This window comes from Manacus candei, unplaced genomic scaffold (genome assembly GCF_025592945.1).
Source record: "Manacus candei isolate 608988 ecotype Guabito, Panama unplaced genomic scaffold, ASM2559294v1 h1tg000011l, whole genome shotgun sequence".
In the NCBI taxonomy this organism is placed as follows: Eukaryota; Metazoa; Chordata; class Aves; order Passeriformes; family Pipridae; genus Manacus; species Manacus candei.
This window is the reverse complement of record NW_026138059.1, coordinates 31,545,623-31,563,328: the sequence shown is the minus strand read 5'-3', so window position 1 is coordinate 31,563,328 and position 17,706 is coordinate 31,545,623. Positions and strand designations below refer to the sequence as shown.

The 17,706-nt window shown below is 38.1% G+C and overlaps 1 protein-coding gene across 1 annotated transcript; it reads left to right on the top strand.

Annotated features, from left to right (window-relative positions):
- Positions 1 to 722: 722 nt before the first annotated feature.
- On the top strand, positions 723 to 17,169 carry MCHR2 (melanin concentrating hormone receptor 2). Its single transcript, XM_051778243.1, is given in 7 exon segments — positions 723 to 749; positions 2,636 to 2,784; positions 7,486 to 7,583; positions 7,586 to 7,692; positions 11,096 to 11,155; positions 15,612 to 15,734; positions 16,786 to 17,169. Coding segments are annotated over 7 exon segments (948 nt in total).
- Positions 17,170 to 17,706: the final 537 nt, after the last annotated feature.

Here is a 17,706-nt window from a genome sequence, read left to right as displayed (position 1 = left end):
TGAAAGCTACAGTTGTTTTCTTAGATGAGTATTTGCAAAAAGCGTAAACCCAGATTACCTGCCATTGCCTCTAATACAACCAAGTTTCATACCTCTCCTGGGGGTAGGCAGTGCATCACACAGAAAGGAAAATAAAGGAAGATTATACTTGACAAGTAAATGTGATATCACTTAGCTATGACCTGGTCTTGAAGATTTGTCCATCAGGTTGCACAGGGGCACAGCCTGCCTCTCCATAGTCTGCACCATGGGCTGCAGGGGAATCTTTGTTCTGGTGCCTGTAGCACCTCCTTTTCCTCTTTTTCCACTGACCTTGGCATCTGCAGATCTGCTTCTCTCACATATTTTCACTCCTCTTGGCTGCAGTTGCTGTTGCACAGTAACTCTTTTCCCCCTTCTTAAATCTGTTATCCTAGAGGTGCTACCACTGCTACTGACAGGCTCAATCTTGGCCAGTGGCAGGTCCATCTTGGAGGTGGCTGGCATTAGCTCTGTCAGACATAGCAGAAGCTTCTGTCAGCTTCCCAGAGAGACCACCCCTGTAACACCCCCCCACACTACCAAAGCCTTGCCATTCAAACTCAATACAAGAAGCATAAGCAGCAATTATCCCAGTTCTGTGATGAAATCCTAGTGAGTTAAAATACTAGGACAGACCCTAAGCAAGCCAAAGATTAACTAGACTTGGTGTCCAGTTACTGTTTGTTCTGAAATTTAGCACTATGTCCAAGTGGGACAGTGGGACAATGGCAAGTATCCAACATCCACCCTTATAAAAAGTCATGTCAACTGTTAAAGATATATGTGCTGCATCAAGGCCTTCAGGCCCAATGGATATAAGTGGATGACTTCAGCAGTTACATTTACCTTACTCACCTTTCCAGCATCTTGTCATCATGGTGCAGATGGCCTTGTTGCTTGATGGTGAAAGAGTCTGTGTTAGTGACCATTTACAGAACTGAGGCAGGTATTCTGCAGTTCAAATTTCTTCTTCAGTTCTTTGGCCAAGTAGGTAAACCTCTGCTTAAATCCTTTCCTTTTCCTCTTCTCTTCTTTTGAACAGAGCTACCCTCACCCAATTGTTAATACATCCACTTATGAACAATCTCATACATTTAATTTTATTTTATTTATTTTATTTTTTATTTTTATTATATTTTTTCTTCCTAGAAATAAGAAACAAAATTTCATCACTTTCAAGAAGGGTGCAGTTGATACACAGGTAAACTTCTATTTCTCTCACACTCGTATCAGCAAATTAAATTGACCCATTCCACAGCTACTATTCATTTTGGCTGCTTAAACAATAACCCAAGGAGTTACACGTCATGCTGCTTATAGCAAACAAGCTGTAAATTTTCCAAGGGAAACACAGAAACATGGTCAGGACACTTGCTAGCAAAGCATCCCAGCATCACCAGAGTTCTAGCATACCCATTCAAACTGATTTATGATACAAGATAACTGTTTTGTTTGTGTGTAAAATGACTGGGTTAGACAGTGCTCAGAGCACACCTATTTTAAGTAACTTGTAGGCAGACTTTTTAAGGAGCTTTAACAGTGAAATCTTTACATTGTTTCAAGAACCTTAGACAAATAACCAGTTAACACTTTTCCACCTTTATTGCCACATCAACAAAAAGGGAAAGATAGCTCTTGGCCTGTGTAAAATTAGGGTTTAGCAACGAATCTCAGGAAGCTCAACAAGGCTAAGTGCAAGGTCCTGCACCTAGGTCTAGACAATCCCAAGCACGAGTACAGGCTGGGTAAAGTGATTGAGAGCTGCCCTGGGGAGAAGGATTCGGGGGTGTTCGTGGACAAAAAGCTCGACATGACCCAGCGCTCTGTGCACTCACAGCTCAGAAGGCCAACCGTGTCCTGGGCTGCATGAAAAGATGCATGGCCAAGAGGTCAAGGGAGATGATTCTGCCCCTCTCCTCTGCTTTTCTGAGACTCCACCTGGAGTACTGCATCCAGCTCTGGGGCTCCAAACACTAGAAAGATGTTGATCTGTTGGAACAAGACCAACAGGAGGAGGGTCATTAAGTTGATCAGAGGGCTGAAGCACCTCTCCTACAGAAACAGGCTGAGAGAGTTGAGGTTGCTCATCCTGGACAAGAGAATGCCCTGGGGAGACATTATAGCAACCTCCTAAAGGAGGCTTACAAGGAGGCTGGAGAGGGACTTTTCACAAGGACATGTAGAGATAGGACAAGGAAGAATGCTCTTAAACTGAATTTGATTAGACGGTTTGATTGGAAGATTGATTTGGATCACCCTAGCCAAGAGAAGTTGCCAGAGCACTTTCCGAGAGTAGAGTAAACACTCTGTTACTAAAAGGTGTATCTTGGATGATTACATGTTTGTTTAAATTGTAATGGAGTTATTACATAACAGATTTCATTTTGAAAATAACATAATCCAATTCTTTCATTTACAATCTTGAATATACAAAATCTTTCTGTGAAAATTTTTACAAAATTCAGATAATCATTAAACAGTAGTATACACTGAGGTGTGAGACTTAATTATTGAGATCCAAATTATTATCCATCAATAATTAATTTTCTCTTGCTACTACAGAACTAAATGCTAAAATCACTGAAAAACGAGTGAATTTCAGCCTTTCTGTCAGAATGGTACACGAGGCTTGACTGAGAGATCTTGGAGTGGATGGCACAAGGTGATCAGTGCTGCAGAGACAATCATCCTTCCTTCTCTGATTGGGATTATCTCTTCAACAGGCTTAGTTGGAAATATCCTCATTGTGTTCACAATAATAAGGTATGGAATGGAATACATTTTCATTTATTGTATAAATAAGGAAATGGATTGCCAATCAAAGACAAGGCTAGCAAGTTTTTCATGTTCCTTTTATTCATTGACATTTACTTCTTATTAAAAAAAAAAAAAGTTAAATCATGACTATAGATAGCAGTAATTTATGCCTGCTTACCCTTTTTGGCTATAAGAAAGGACTGAAGTGCATGACTGACTTCAAACATATTCAAGGAAACTGAAATACATGCCTTCTTCCTGGGTTTCCATTAGAATTGGCAGAAATCTTCCCTCTAGCACATGTAAAAGTTAGACTAAACTTTAAACTTTAGTTATGGTAATAACAAGGGATTATAATGTTCTACAGAATTCTTTTAAGATCAGTTGAAATATAGTCTCCTTTGAAAACTGTACTTCTGCCCCAGACTATTTTAGTAACAGAGCTTTTTCTGACTTCTGTCGATTTACAGCAACTTCCTAGAACTCATTGCTGTTTTCCAACATCACCTTACTTCTGGAAATGGGCCTTAGTGCTAGCTGAGGTTTCTCACATGGCAGGAATTAATACCTCAAGATATTTTTGTTGTATGCTGAGAAAGTGAAATTGCTGAACTTGTTTATTTTTGAGGGTCATAAAATCTGACCCAACCATCCTTTATGGAAAAAAAAATACCTTCTAATATCTTAATTTTAACAGAAGGAGAAAAAAATGCCACAAACCACATTTACTCTCAACAGGCTGATGCTACCACAAACTCTAAATCCATAAGCATGTATCTTGCAAAAGTGGCTTTTATCTGTGGTGCAAATTTAACATGAAGAAATATTGCACATAAGGCTAACAATCATCACACTCTGCAAGGACTAATAGATGGACTCCAACATACCGTGCTTTCATAGGAAAGGTTTGCAAAGGCCAATGGAGGGCTAAGTGTCTGTCAGCCCCTGGACTTTAATATACCTCCCTTGAAACTAACAGAAATTCAGTGCCTGGTGCACTCAAGAACACTGTAGTTCATAATTTGAATGCAGAAGAGAACAAATGTGAAAACAGTATGTCTGAAGTGAACATAATGGCAATATGACTTTTGAAATGTATGAATGAATAGAAAGGGGGAAAAAATTAGTTGTAGTGTCTCTAAAATAATAGAATAGAAGGAAAATAACAAGGAACAAAAATTATTATTTTCCCTTGGTGAAAAGCCTTTGTCTGACTTAAATAAAAATATGAGAGGCAGAGAGAAAAGACACAGACAATGACTTGAAATAAAAGGAATATAATTTAAACCATATTTGCTTGAGAAAATTACAAGCATTCAAATGTATGGGCATGAATATTTATATTCAGGAAAAGAATTTGGAAATAGTGTGTTAAAAAGTTAATGTGGTATTTACCAACACCACAAAAGAAACAAACCTCAGATGCTGCAGATGAAGGTACATTTAAATTTTAGCTACATTTTGAAACATAATAGTGTCAATAATCTTCTCATCTTCCACTAAACAGATCTGATTGTACTCAGTGGCTCTGCTTCAAAGTTGTCTTTCTTCTCTCTTTATTGAACATATTTTTTCATGCCAACATTTTACTTTTGTTAACATTACAGAGACAATTCTTTTAAGAGAAAAGGAAGCTAGATTATTTCTCTAATAAAGTAGAAAGTTATTTACTTTCTGGTAGCAAAAACTTTATTGACTGTAGAAAACGATAAAGAAAAGACCTTGGAATTTCAGCTCCCCAATTTCATTTGCAAGTCTGCCAGCTAGGGACAGACATTTTTAAGTGTAAATTAAAGTTAAATCATCTGCAACTTACTGGGAGGAAATAGCTGAAAGTCCTAGTGAATCTTGCATGTAATATATGCCTATGCAGTGAGATTTAATTTAAAAATTACTAACTCAGTGGCTTTTGGCTGGCCCTCCTTGTGTAAATTACTTTCATCCCTTGGGAATAATACAGGGAATTGAGATATGCTACTATTAAGTAAAAAGAAAATGATGAAAAAAATGTTGCAAGGGTTCTGTGTTAGCCCAAAAGATGAAATAATCTTCATCAAAACAATCTAGAAAAGCTGGTCCTTAGACCTGCAATTCTGTTAGCAAGATTTTTATGTAAACCCACTGACTTTGGTGGAGTGGCTGCTGGGAGAACAATTGTGGGTTTGTACGGAGGAGGAAAATATAATCCAGACCACCCATTAGTCTGACTTCATATCTTTAAGAAAAAGTATGGAACAGAAGAGTAAAGGGAATCAAAAAAAATTTCAATTATCTGAAAGTACTCCTTTTCAGATTAACTTGATTTTGGATAAGATAACATAATAGCGAGTGGTAAAATAACATTTCCTAAAATGCAGAGATTGCAAATAAGAGTCAAGGCACTTATTGCATTCTTCAGCTGGAGAAGGCATATTTGAAACCGAATGCAGAGTCGCTGGCATAAAATTTTTGAAACCTCTACATAGAGCTAGATTTTGTGTTAGAAGATTTTTCATGTTATCATGTTGGAACTATTAAGTCAGCTAAAGAACAATTTCATGAGTAGAACTACAACATAAGAAAAAATAGCTCAAGTGTGGAGGGTACTAGGAAATATTGATTAAAAACCCAAGTTTCATGAAAAAATTTTCAGGAGAAAATCAGTTAATATGGAATTTTCAGGGACTGGTTGTGGGGCTAGGCAGATACCATATTTTCCCTCAGAGACCTGAGGCAAAGTATAGGAGTGGGTCAATAGTATTCCTAGTGACATTCGCTAGGGAGATGTGTCTGATGTGAAGCAGTGTAAGATTATCAAACAGAAAGAACCACATAAAGAATAGAGGAGAGGCTAGAGCAATAGAAATGTTTTCACACCTATAGAATCTTTTTCATACCAATATTCTTTTTTAAATAGGAAGCACTCTTTCCAGAAAACAACAGAAGAAAAGCTCCTAAGATTGCTACAGGCTGTTATTAAGCTAAAGCTGTGTGAGAGGCACACATGGCTGTAATATATGTAAGGCTTTGCCTTTCCAGGGAAAAGAGGAAAATGCTAATGCTATTTTCCAGGCTCATAGAAAGGTCTGAAATACAATTCTCACCAGCTGTTTCCAGGAAAAATAAGATATTAAGACTGCAATAAGAAGAGAACAGGAAAAAACAAAACAAAACAAAACAACAACAACCACACACACACACAAAACAAACAAAAAAAGAACAAACAGAAAATAACCTAACAGAACCAGAAGAAGGGAGAACTATCCAAATTCACCTAAATTTGTTTACATGCAGAAGGAAAGGGGGCCGCGATTAACATCAGAACTGGAAATTTTAAATCACTTTCTCCTAGTTGGGCTGGTTTGCTGATAACAGATTTTGTAGAGGAAGATGGGCCTAGATGGGAGGATGACTTTTGCTGCTGCAGGGATTCCATTTTCACCTTTCCCATGGGAAGAAAGGGTATATACTTATGATTTTAAATGTGTGACCCATACAAATTATCTTGTCTTTGACCTGAAAGATCAATTCCAAATTAATACTTAAGCCTCAAGTTAATGAAGAGCTTTCTGTCCAGGAGGATCTCTATAAATTCTGATGATGGCACACAATGCAGTCAAAGGGGATAAATACTGACTAATGGCAACACATCATGCACCTGTCAAGTTTCTTGAATTTGTTACTGAAGAGACAGTCATTATATGGATTATTATACTGTCATGTGTGCTCAATACTTCTTTTTATTATGGATTGGGAACATTCAGATCCATTTTTAATGCGTTTAATCTGTAGAAGTAGAGTTGAAGAGGAGGTAGAACAGATTTGACATATTCTCAGATTTTACAGAACAGCAGTTGTACTTTTGTGCATTTTTCATAGGGTGTTTCAGAGATGAAAATTAACCTGGCATGGGTGGAAGAATGAGAAACTACTGAGAACTTTGAAGTCTGTGGTGAGAGGGTAGAAAAAACCTGAAAGGATAAAGAGAAAGAAGTTTGAAATAGAGGCTCTAACTATTATTTTCAGGAGGGGAGAGAGGGGATGAAGGTGTGGGTTGCCTGGGGGTTATTCTTATTTGATTTTTTTGTTTTTCTAAAGTGACCATTTTAGCAGAAGACAAGCATCACTGTCTTAATAAAAGCAAAACAGTTTTAAATTATAAAAGGTGGCAAATTTTTTTTGTGAATTATAAAGTTTACTTCATAAGTTACCATTTAAATATTGTGGCTCTGAGACACCACAGCCAACTATACAAAAATCTATATGAAAGTATAGATTCTTTTTTTACATTAAACAGTCAAGAATGTCTGCATTTTTAAGCAGGATTTAGCCCTGGCCAGCTGCATTACAGGAAGGCTCAGATACCTTCTATTTATGCTAGGTTGATATTCCTAGAGTTCAGATGCCCACCACACCTGTGTTTATTTTGAACACTTTATAGTTTTCAAAGACGAACATGGATAATTTTGCTGATGTCAATAAATTAAGTAGCCTATTCAGCTTCACTGGAAAGCAAAATTATGAACAATATATTTTTGTTGAGCTTAAAATGTTTAGTTTGGTATATCTTTGGGTTGATAAACTTCCCTGGCCCTAAAACAGTGGTTCTGATGGTGTTTTTATTTGTCTGAAGTTCAGTTTTGAGGTCTGTTCTATTGATAGTATGGTTGAAAAACAATACAGTTACTATGTCAAGTAATCATCTTCATGTCTTCCAATTTATTACAGAACCCAGAAAAAAACTATCCCAAATATCTACATCTGCAATCTGGCTATAGCAGATTTGGTTCCTATCATTGGCATGCCCCTTCTCATACCCCGGTGGGTATGTGGGTTTTTGGTAGCCCTCTTTGCACCATCACTACCTCCCTGGACACATGAGACCAGTTTACATGCAGTGCCATTATGACTGCAATGAGCTTGGACAGGTACCTAGTTTCCCATTTTCATTCTATACCTCAGGACAATAATACCTGATTGTGTTAATGCAAAGCTGTTGTAATTCAAGAATGAGAATGCCATCAGGCATGGTTAATGATTTTTTGAAAACTGTACGAATTATTTCTGATGTTTGTGGGGGTGGCAGACAAATTGTAAGTCTCAACACAACATCATTCTTTGTACAAGGCCTTAAGTGATTCTAATCCAGTGTTACTCTTCTGGGGCTCATCTTCAGAGGTGCAGCTTCTAGTAAGGGTTTAATGTCACTAAAAAAACTTGGTTTCACCATTCCTGTTTAAGATAAAAAAATTGGCTTTTAGGTAGACTGAAGAAATCTTTTATATTTGTTATTTTTTAAAACCTTTATTAAAATGCCAGAGGAGTACAACAAGAATTTTGTTGTTGTTGTTATTATTAACTAGAAAGTTCAAAAACAGCTTCCGCATTATTGATCTTAAGGAAAAAACTAACAAAATTCAGGAAAGAAAAGTCTACTTTGGACCAAAGTTATCTCTTTCCATATGTCAGAGTGAGCATAAAGGAAAACAGAAAGACAAACTTTCTTGTATAGCATGATGCACTGATCAATCGATAAGAAGACATGGGGATAAACAAGCAGTGTCAATTGGAAGGACAGTTACTATTGAATTTGTAGCATAAAAGACAGCATGCTTCCATGGTAGTGAAACGTAGTTGGTAAAGAGAGGGAGAGAAAAATCACCAGAAAACAGAAAGAAGTAGAAAAATCCATAATTTTGAAATGGAAAAAGTATGGTTATCATAAAGTGGCTACACTGATGCATATGAGAAATCTAATTTGGCTGACATACAGTTAGAAAAGACTCAAGAAATTATCAGTTCCTTTGCAGTTCAGTTTTAAAAGCTTTGTTCTTATATTTTCTTGTATTCTTGTATCAGTAATGTGACAAATGACATATATTTCTAAAGAATTTACATATAGCAGTATCTTTAATCTTGTTGTTTAGAGAAAAAAATTATGCAAAAGATAGTAAGTATTAAGGCAGGAATAAGACGTGAGGTCCTAATGAGAAAAGACAGAATATCAAAATCTGGTATGAAAAATAATTTATGTCCCAAGTAAAGCCATGTCTTAAAACAAATCTGTGGTTTTTCCAGAAAGAAAGCTTGTGCTTTCTTTTTTGTTTTGAGGCAGATTTTTCCATCTTATATACACTTGCCTAGGGAAAGCTCTTCAAATTACTTCTCTCTCCTTAGTTTTATCACTCCTAATAACAATTATGACATTATAGTCAAGAGAAACAAAGGTTTTTCAGATAACAACCTCCCAAACTGTTTAGTCCTTGACAGTTTCAGTAAAGCACTTCTGAATCCACCTAGGAGCCTTTATTAAGTGAAAATATTAAACTAGCATTTTTGCCAAAAAATCAGCAATTTATCAGACTGACTGCAAAATCATCCTACATTCACAATAAAAGACACATAATTTACGTAATTTATATTAGTAAATGATGAGTAACATAACTATGACTAATGCAGCATTGAACATTTTCATGTACTCTTTCATATTTCTCAAAAATAAAAAAACTTAGAATGGAAGACAGGAGCAGGTCAGACCTGAGAAGGTAGGTTCCAGAAGAAGCCTGAGCTAAATAAAATGAGTACCATATGCAAATTAATATCAGTCACATTGCTGGATAATGGTTTTATTCTCATAAAGCCTCTTCTTCATAATAGGAGTTCACAATGGTCCAACAGAGACTTTAGTATTTCAACATTTCTTTTTGCAAATAAAATGTCTTTATAAGGTCTTAAGAAGTGGCAAAACCAGCTGTTCTCTCCATGGAGCTTTAGGGGTCAATTTTGGAGGGAAACAATGTATAAAAGTTTGCTTTCCATTACTCGCTTTAATATGAAATAAAAAGCATTAAGGAAAGCTGTAAAAATTATGCAAGTCAAGTATGCATACTAAAATTTATGAGAAAGTTTCCTAAATTGACATCAAACACATTTTTTTAATACAGATTTATATTTATACCACAGACAGACATAACATAAATTAAACCTGGATGAAACTTTGGTAGCACAACTTTTGCTTATGGGTTAAAAGAAAATTTTGTAAGAAGCAACTCACAGCATCTGTTCTCTGGACAAGGATTCACGTAGTCATGCATAGAAAACAATCCTAATATAGATTACCCCCATGTACATGAAGAGTAAATCTGATTGTTCAACAAAAATACCACTATGCAAATCTGGCCTGGGTGAAATCAGAACTGTGTGTGCTGCAGACATTATCTCCTCAAGCTCAAAAATTGACATACTCTTATGTTGCTGTCTCTGGTGAAACAGGAGGAATGATAAGATGGGTGAAAAGATCCAGTATGATGTCCTACTCTAAAGTCTTCACTTTGCACATTCCAATATGCCACTTGAATTTAACTGAAGATGAACACTGCGATCAGCAATGTTAGTGACTTTAAAATGACAAAGGAATTCTTTGACCAATGAAATTTTTTAAAAAGAGCCAAGACTTACATGTTCAAAATTACTGATGTAAGAAGCCATAGCATTCCTCGTTCCTTTATGGCACACAAGATGCAACTGGTAAAGCTTATGCTGGACTTTCTTTCTATGACAGGAGGCTGCAAGGCACATCTCATTCCCTGTGGCATGAATCCACTGGAGCATGTCACAGGAAAATACCACCATTTGGGTCCCTTCTTACAGAGTTCAGCTGCTTCTGACTAATTTTAGTACAAACTTTGGTTATAGGAAAAGGTGTAATCCCTTCATAGGTGTTCAGTTGCCTATAATTTAAAGTGTACTTTTGGTATGGCACAGCTATATAACCTCAGAATCCTGAGAAAGTTGCTAAACCCTAACCTGTGCAGAAGAACCTAGAGCAGACCCATGTGTGCTAAGGTGAGATAGACTGAAACCCAAGATAAGATTGTTGAGGTGGAGACAGCCCCTCACAGGTTCAAGAAGAGAAACACTGGCACAAAGAAGTATAAAATTAGCAAAATGAGGGAGTCTTAAATTGCCCCTTCGTTCCCATTGACATCTGCCCAGCAAAGAGCCAAGGGTGCCATACTCAGGTGGTAAGAGCACTAACACTTATCCTAGGAGCTTGGTAGCTCTAAGTGTCTGCTGTCTACTGAAATAGATAATAAACAATTGCTTTTTGAGAATATCCTGTTTGCAAAGCATCTCTGTGCAGTGGAAAAGTTTCCTGAACAAGTTCCTGAAATCTAAGAGTTACATGGGTACCAATAAATTTTGAGAGTTGCATAAACATTTATTTAGCCCATACCCTTACAGCTGCAGACACATCAATGGAGAAGTGAGGCTGGGAAGATAAATCTGGAGTAAGTAGCTCTGTGACAGCTGAAAAGAAACAGACAGGTGTTCTAAGCATTTGGAGCAGCCGAGACTGACAAGCATGAGAAAATGTATTACTGGTTTGCCCATTGCTGCAATATTGCTCTAAGAAATATTTACCAAGGCAGTATCACCGGTAGGGTGGAGCTGTAACCCTATAAAAGTCATGGGCTTTCAGTCATTTAGAACCAGAACCACTTGATTTGGCATGGACTAATCCATTTACTCATTCTTCACATGCCATTTTCAGTCGCTCCTTGCTTCACTTCACTTGCAGTTACACATACCCCAGCCAGAGGGAAAGGTAAAAGCCTTTTAAAAGTTCAAACTCCTGAGCAGCCCATTTGCCCTTGAGTACAATACATCCTGCTGTCTCTTGGGCAAGCCTAGCAGCAGTACATTTTAAGCCAATTCAGACAACATATTAACGTTTAAAATAATAAGAATATTTCTGCAAATCTGTGATGATAATAATAATAGTGTCAGTATAAGATATTGTGACATAATAATAATGTTAGGCTCTAGGATAGGTTAAGATACATCCAGAGGCAGGAAGAAAAAAGTGAGGGAAAATCTAATCTCTAAGACACATTTTCCCTCTCCATTTCCTATATGCATAACAGAAATATGAGCACGTTTGTGGCTTTGCTACAAATCAGACAAGATGATTTGTAATTAGCTAAAACATTAACTAGGATCATGTGCTCTTATGAAATATTTCCTCTTTCCAAGTCTTGCCTTGGCTTTCACAATCATGTACTTTGGTGGTGGCTGGTCTCATAGATGTTCCTCCAGGCAGCATTGTAACAGGAGGTTTGGCAGAAAGGCCAAAAAGAATGCAGTGATAGGCATGGCTAACAAGCACCACATACCTGGTGCCTTGTACTTTTTGAGATCTCGGCAGGCTCCATCGCTGCCTCCTTCTCCCATTTTCTATGTCAGAGACACTTCTCAGACAATCCCCTTACTGTTTGTCTCAGACAAACACATTCTTCAGTGTTTTCCCAACAAAAGACTTTTATTACTGATAACTATTTCTTCAGATGAGGACACATCTACCTTTAAGTTCCACTCTCTGCTTGAAGGGGAAATTAGCCCTTACTTTCAAAACACATTTTCCCAAATGGAGTACTCATCCTTCATTTCAAAAATTTATCATCAGAAAACAGGCAAGATTAAAATTACATCCAAAATGAAACAACAAATAGAATCCCGCTGCTACAAAAGAATGGAGGCAAAAGCTGCTTGATAAGCATTTAGGATGAGATTGATTTCTTATTGTCTGAGGAAGGGTAAGTTGGAAAAACTGGAATAAGTTTTAGTTCTATCAAGAAAAAGAATAATGTACTTTCACATTGAATTGAATTTATGGTGTTGTTTTCATTCCATTTGGCCTAATGATTTCCTTTTCATCTTTCGGTTCATTAAATCATGTTTTCCTTTGGTCAGATGAATATTAAAAGTGAGAATTAGGAACCCAGGTATATTATCCTTTATAGACACATATTAGTATATGAAAATAATTGATCCAGAAAGTGTGAAAAGTCATCTTACAATACTTAGGGAAATACACATTTATGCAGACCAGATTTGAAGACATCGTTGTAACCTGCCCTTTACTTTTGTGACAATCCTTTGAAAATTCAGCACTGTATCCAGGAAAACTATGTCCGCACAGTAAAAACCAGGACCACCCAACAGATAGGTAGTGATGGGCATTTCTGGAGCAGGAAGATGTGGATTCAGCACCCATCCCAGGCTAGAGGGTTCCTTTGCGTGTTCTGTTCCTTCCCTTAATGATCTTCTGTGCTCATTTGCACACTTTATTTTATCACAAACTGCATTAGTCTGATAACTTCTAGACTGCAGCTGCCTCTGAAAAGAGTTGCGTTCACTGTTGCTAAGTTTTGGGCTGCACTGGGCTCTGGTCCTTTGAGCAAAGGCAATATCATCTGTTAAGCCACACGTCACATGGTGCCTTAAGAGCCTCACAACCCTCTCTCTGTAGCTGAGTAGCCAGCTTTCTGCTAGCAGCTCTGGTCATCCAAGCCACCGTGGCAGCCTTTCCCAGAGCCTCTAGGGCAGCACTTTCCCCTTGTTCCCACGCTGCAGATCTTGCATGTTATCCTCCCGGCCCTGCACCTGCAAACCCCACAGCACTGTTACAGGGGGTTCTCATGGGAAGTGACTGCCACCAGCGTGAGAATCACCCCTGCTTCCCCTCCCTCTTCCTACTCTGTGATCGAAGCTTCTGGTTGACATTAGTGGACCCAAAAACATGCATGCCCAAAACTTAGCAGGTCAGCGCACAGCCTCAGCAAAACACACTCTCAGCAACACCAACAGCTTCGTTGACAGGAGCAACTGGTAAGAAGCGAGTCCTGACAAAAACTGCATTGATACTGTGGAAAAAGCATTCCAGGGAAAACCATGTACTGCACTCTAGCAGAGACACAGAGGAGAATCGTTGCCTGGAGCAACCCCTATTGTTTCTCTTCCACTCTCTTTCCTTTAGTTTATATTTTCCCCCTAAAGTAAATGTATGACATCAGCTACAGACTCTGCTAGTAAATCTATTTGCATGTGAACCTGTCTTGAAAACATTTGTGCGCATAGTATGCACAGGTATATTTATATATATATATATATATATATACGTGTGTGTGTGTGTGTGTGTGTGTGTGTGTGTATATATATTCTGAGCCTGAACAAGTTGAAACAAAATGGAGATCTCATTGAAATCTTCCTGCTAAGGGAAGCATATGAAAGCAGTAACGAGTTTTTTTATCACCCAGCTGTAGGCACCAGATAAAGTTCAGTCTCTCATTAATGACAGGTAGTAGGCATGACTGAGAGGTGATTCACAGGGTGTACAGAGTGCACAGCACAGGATGGAATATCCTGACTCCTTCCTTGAAGCCAGTGGGAAGAGTGGGGACTGACTCGGGACACTTCTTACCCCATGTCAGAGACTAATTTCACTTTTCTGTGCCTCCCCCATGCATCCTATTTCCATCTTACACACCTTCATTTTCTCACAAATACTTCCTTTGACTCACAGTTTATTTCCTGATTTTTTTTTTTTTTTTGTAACCTCCTTGTAACTTTCTTCAGCATTCATTCTTTGGTAACAGCTCTGTTGACAATTTGAAAAATAGTTATTGTATTGTTCTGTTACTTTGCATAGAGATGTTATTGCTTGCACCACTTAAAAAATGAAAGCAAGCTGAAGGCTTGCTTACACTGTGCTTACATGGAGACTAAGAGGTCAAATATTGTGTAGAAGAGGAACAATCACAAGTTTTAAGAACCTGAGAAGCCTGTAAATTACTCTCAATTACACAGATCATGTAAGCAGTATCAGTGTCAGAAGCTATTTCCGTGAAACAGCCAGTGAAACAAGAGAGCTAGCTGTACCAAGAATGGTACAAAGTAGTTCTGCCATGACAAATGTAGAGGATTTCTGTTATTTCTTGTCACCATCATGAGGACTGAGAATAACTGCATGAAATCAGACATAGCTTTTTAAGATACCATATGCCAGAGCAGCCTTTTGCTGATTCTAGAAATGATGACCATTACTTTAACCTCATTTAGTGAAAGAACTTGATTGTTACAAAGCTTGAATAATGGGGGGAAAAAATCTATTTCATACTCGCACTCAGGTAAGACTGAAATACCAATCTTTCTTCATCTTATGCAATGGCTCCTAATCTTCATTGTTTTAAGAGCAATGATAACAAGCAACTAAGGTGCTGCAAGCACCCTGTTCTGGCAGGCTGGTGAATCTATCCATGAAAAGCAAAGTACAGGACCTTGAGCAACGACCCAAGGTCTTGCAGGCAACATGTTGCCAGCACCTACAGACAAGGATCTTCTGATTTGTGTCAGATATTTGCATTGTAAGTCGTGGCAGCTGGCCTGTGCAGCACCAAAGTGAGGTCGACTGGTTATTGTTCCTGGTTGCCTCGTGTGATTATATCAACTCAAAGCCATCATAAGGCAGTGCTGCAGCTCCCTTCAAACCACTTTTACAGAGCAGAGTGACTTTGACAACCACAAAGTGATACCAAGATCCAGGACAATTGAAATCCTCAGCCTCTGTCACATACTGTCTGCACCCCAGTACCTTTTGGCCAGGGCTATGACTGGTCCCAGAATGCCAGATTCAAAAATGTTTGAAAAAGCTCTGCTCAGAAGGTGGTCATCACTGATCTACTGTCAGACTAGAAAAATATTAAGGGGCTAATCAGACTGTGTCCTGCATAAATGCTTGCAAGAATTTTCACTAATTATACAAGTGCTGGAAAAAGCACACACATACAGAATTTGGAAAACTGAGAGGTATAATCTTGTAGTCAGCCATATTCCTAGAAGTGAAGACTTTAATCCTTAGAAGTACTTGCAATTCTAGGTACTTGCTGTTACCACGTATCTCTAATCAAGGATCACAACTTTATGGAAAATGTTGTTTATAAATTTTTACATTTATGAGGTGGTCTTTGTCTAACAGCCTTGTTTATTCTTTTTGTGTTTCGTTTTACAGGTAGACACTTTATCTTACCATAACTTTCTTTTTTTCCTTTACCATTGATATATTTATTTGCTATATTTTAGTTTTATATTACGCATGGAAGATGTATCAGCAAAACAAGAAAGCAGGAAGGTAAAGTATTATTCATGCCTCTCTCATACTGCTCAGACTGTAAAGGCTTTATATGTAACAGAGCAAAAGGAACAGTCCTAAAACAATATTTAGGCACTGCATCATGTAACTTTTAGTCCTCCAGACACTGCATTAGGCTCCCAGGAAACAGACTAGGATTCAAGGAAGGAGCCAGGATAAATCATTTAGAAGGAAACACTGTGGAGAAAGTTACACCTGGAGTCCTCAATTCAGGTCAACAAAAAGGCACAACTCAGCCCTGCACTTCTAGCTGCAGGAGGAAACCTGCCTATATCATGGCTCCAAACTCTCAGTTCAGGGATTAGGAAACTCTGGGAGAATGTGGCTGCCGCTTCTGGTATCAGCTGCAGTGCCCCAAGGAGCTGCAGGTCATCCAAGTTGTATTGCCCCTTCTGTGGGAAGGGGACTCCAAGCCCCACACTAATCTCTAGCTGCTGTTCACAGTCTGAGAAAGTCTAGGCAATAAAAGAAAATTGACGCTTGAAACAGATGAAACATAATTCCCAGTTTCAGTCAGAGCAGCTCCTGGCCATGATGTTTTAGATCTAGGACAACGTACTTTGGATTTCGGCTCATACCAATTTTTTACAGAAAGGAAGTTGATTTCCATTTGAGTGTGGGTTTTGATTCTTTAGGCAGGAGGATAGTTTTCTTCTTTGCTCGAAGTCTTCTGTAAGCTCCTAATAGTCATGTTTTAATCGGATATTTCTCTTCTAGTTGACAGCAAAAAAATGCACTCAGATGAAAAGGGAATCAAAGCAATATAGCTCACATGAAAGAGATTAAGAATTTTTAATTAAAATATTTGTCAGCATTTCATCAAATACACATGAACAATTCTCAGGGTCTCCTGTGTGTGGCATAGGATCATAGCAGAAGAAACAATTATGTGTAAACAGCAAAAAAAATTAAGCCCTTGAGAGGTCGCCTTTGCTTGCAGTGCTTGGTCTCAAATAACTACTGTTCATTACCACACTCAATCCATGCCATCAGTTTCTCACCTTGACTAAGAATTCTTCTTTGTTTTACAGTTACACCACCATATCCCCAGGCAGAGAGTTATGAAGCTCACTAAGATGGTGCTTGCTCTGATCAGCATGTTTGTAGTAAGCACTACCCCCTTCCATGTAATCCAGCTCATGAATCTTCAGGTTTCTCAGTCGACCCTGACCTTCTATATGAGCTACTACATCTCCATGTGCCTCAGCTATGCCAGCAGCAGCATTAATCCCTTTTTATACATCCTGCTTAGTGGGAACTTCCAGAAGCATCTCCAGCAATGCACAGATATGGAATTCAGGATGGCAGAAGGGATGACAACATCATTGAAAACACCCTCGAGTCAAGTTTTCAAAAGAAGGTTCTTCTCCCAAGAAAAAGTGCCATGTCTATATGTAGACTTTATTTGTTGCAATAGATAGGCCTGATTTCACTTTCTTCATGAAACTGAAACTCAGAAATGACTTAATTGCTGGAAACACCTCAGTGTTAAGCTGATGGAAGGGGGTCTGCACTACTGTTTTCAAGGTAAGAGCTCCTAGAAGAGGGATTCTCTGCAAAAATATTCTTTGTTATTGTGACATTGTCTTTTTTATGATTTGTACATAGATTGTCTTTGAATGGATGGAGACAAAAGTAGCTTTTAAAAACTGTAGTCCTCTGGTAATAAGATAGAATGACAGCAGGAGGCATTTCAGATCTAACAGTGTGTGAAGTCATAGAAACTGTCAGTTATTCACAAAGAAGAGAATCGGTTACTGATGACTCAGAAGGGGGTAACTATTGATTTTTATCCTATCTACAGCTGTCTCATCTGGCACTCACTTATGCAGCAATCAGAATCAGGGGAGAGACACGAAAGGCTCTTTTGGAGGAAAGCTACTTTTGAATTAACCTTTGCACATAATCTTGCAAACAAAGAAGTGAATTCACAGTGTGTGTCATTGGAAATTATTAAA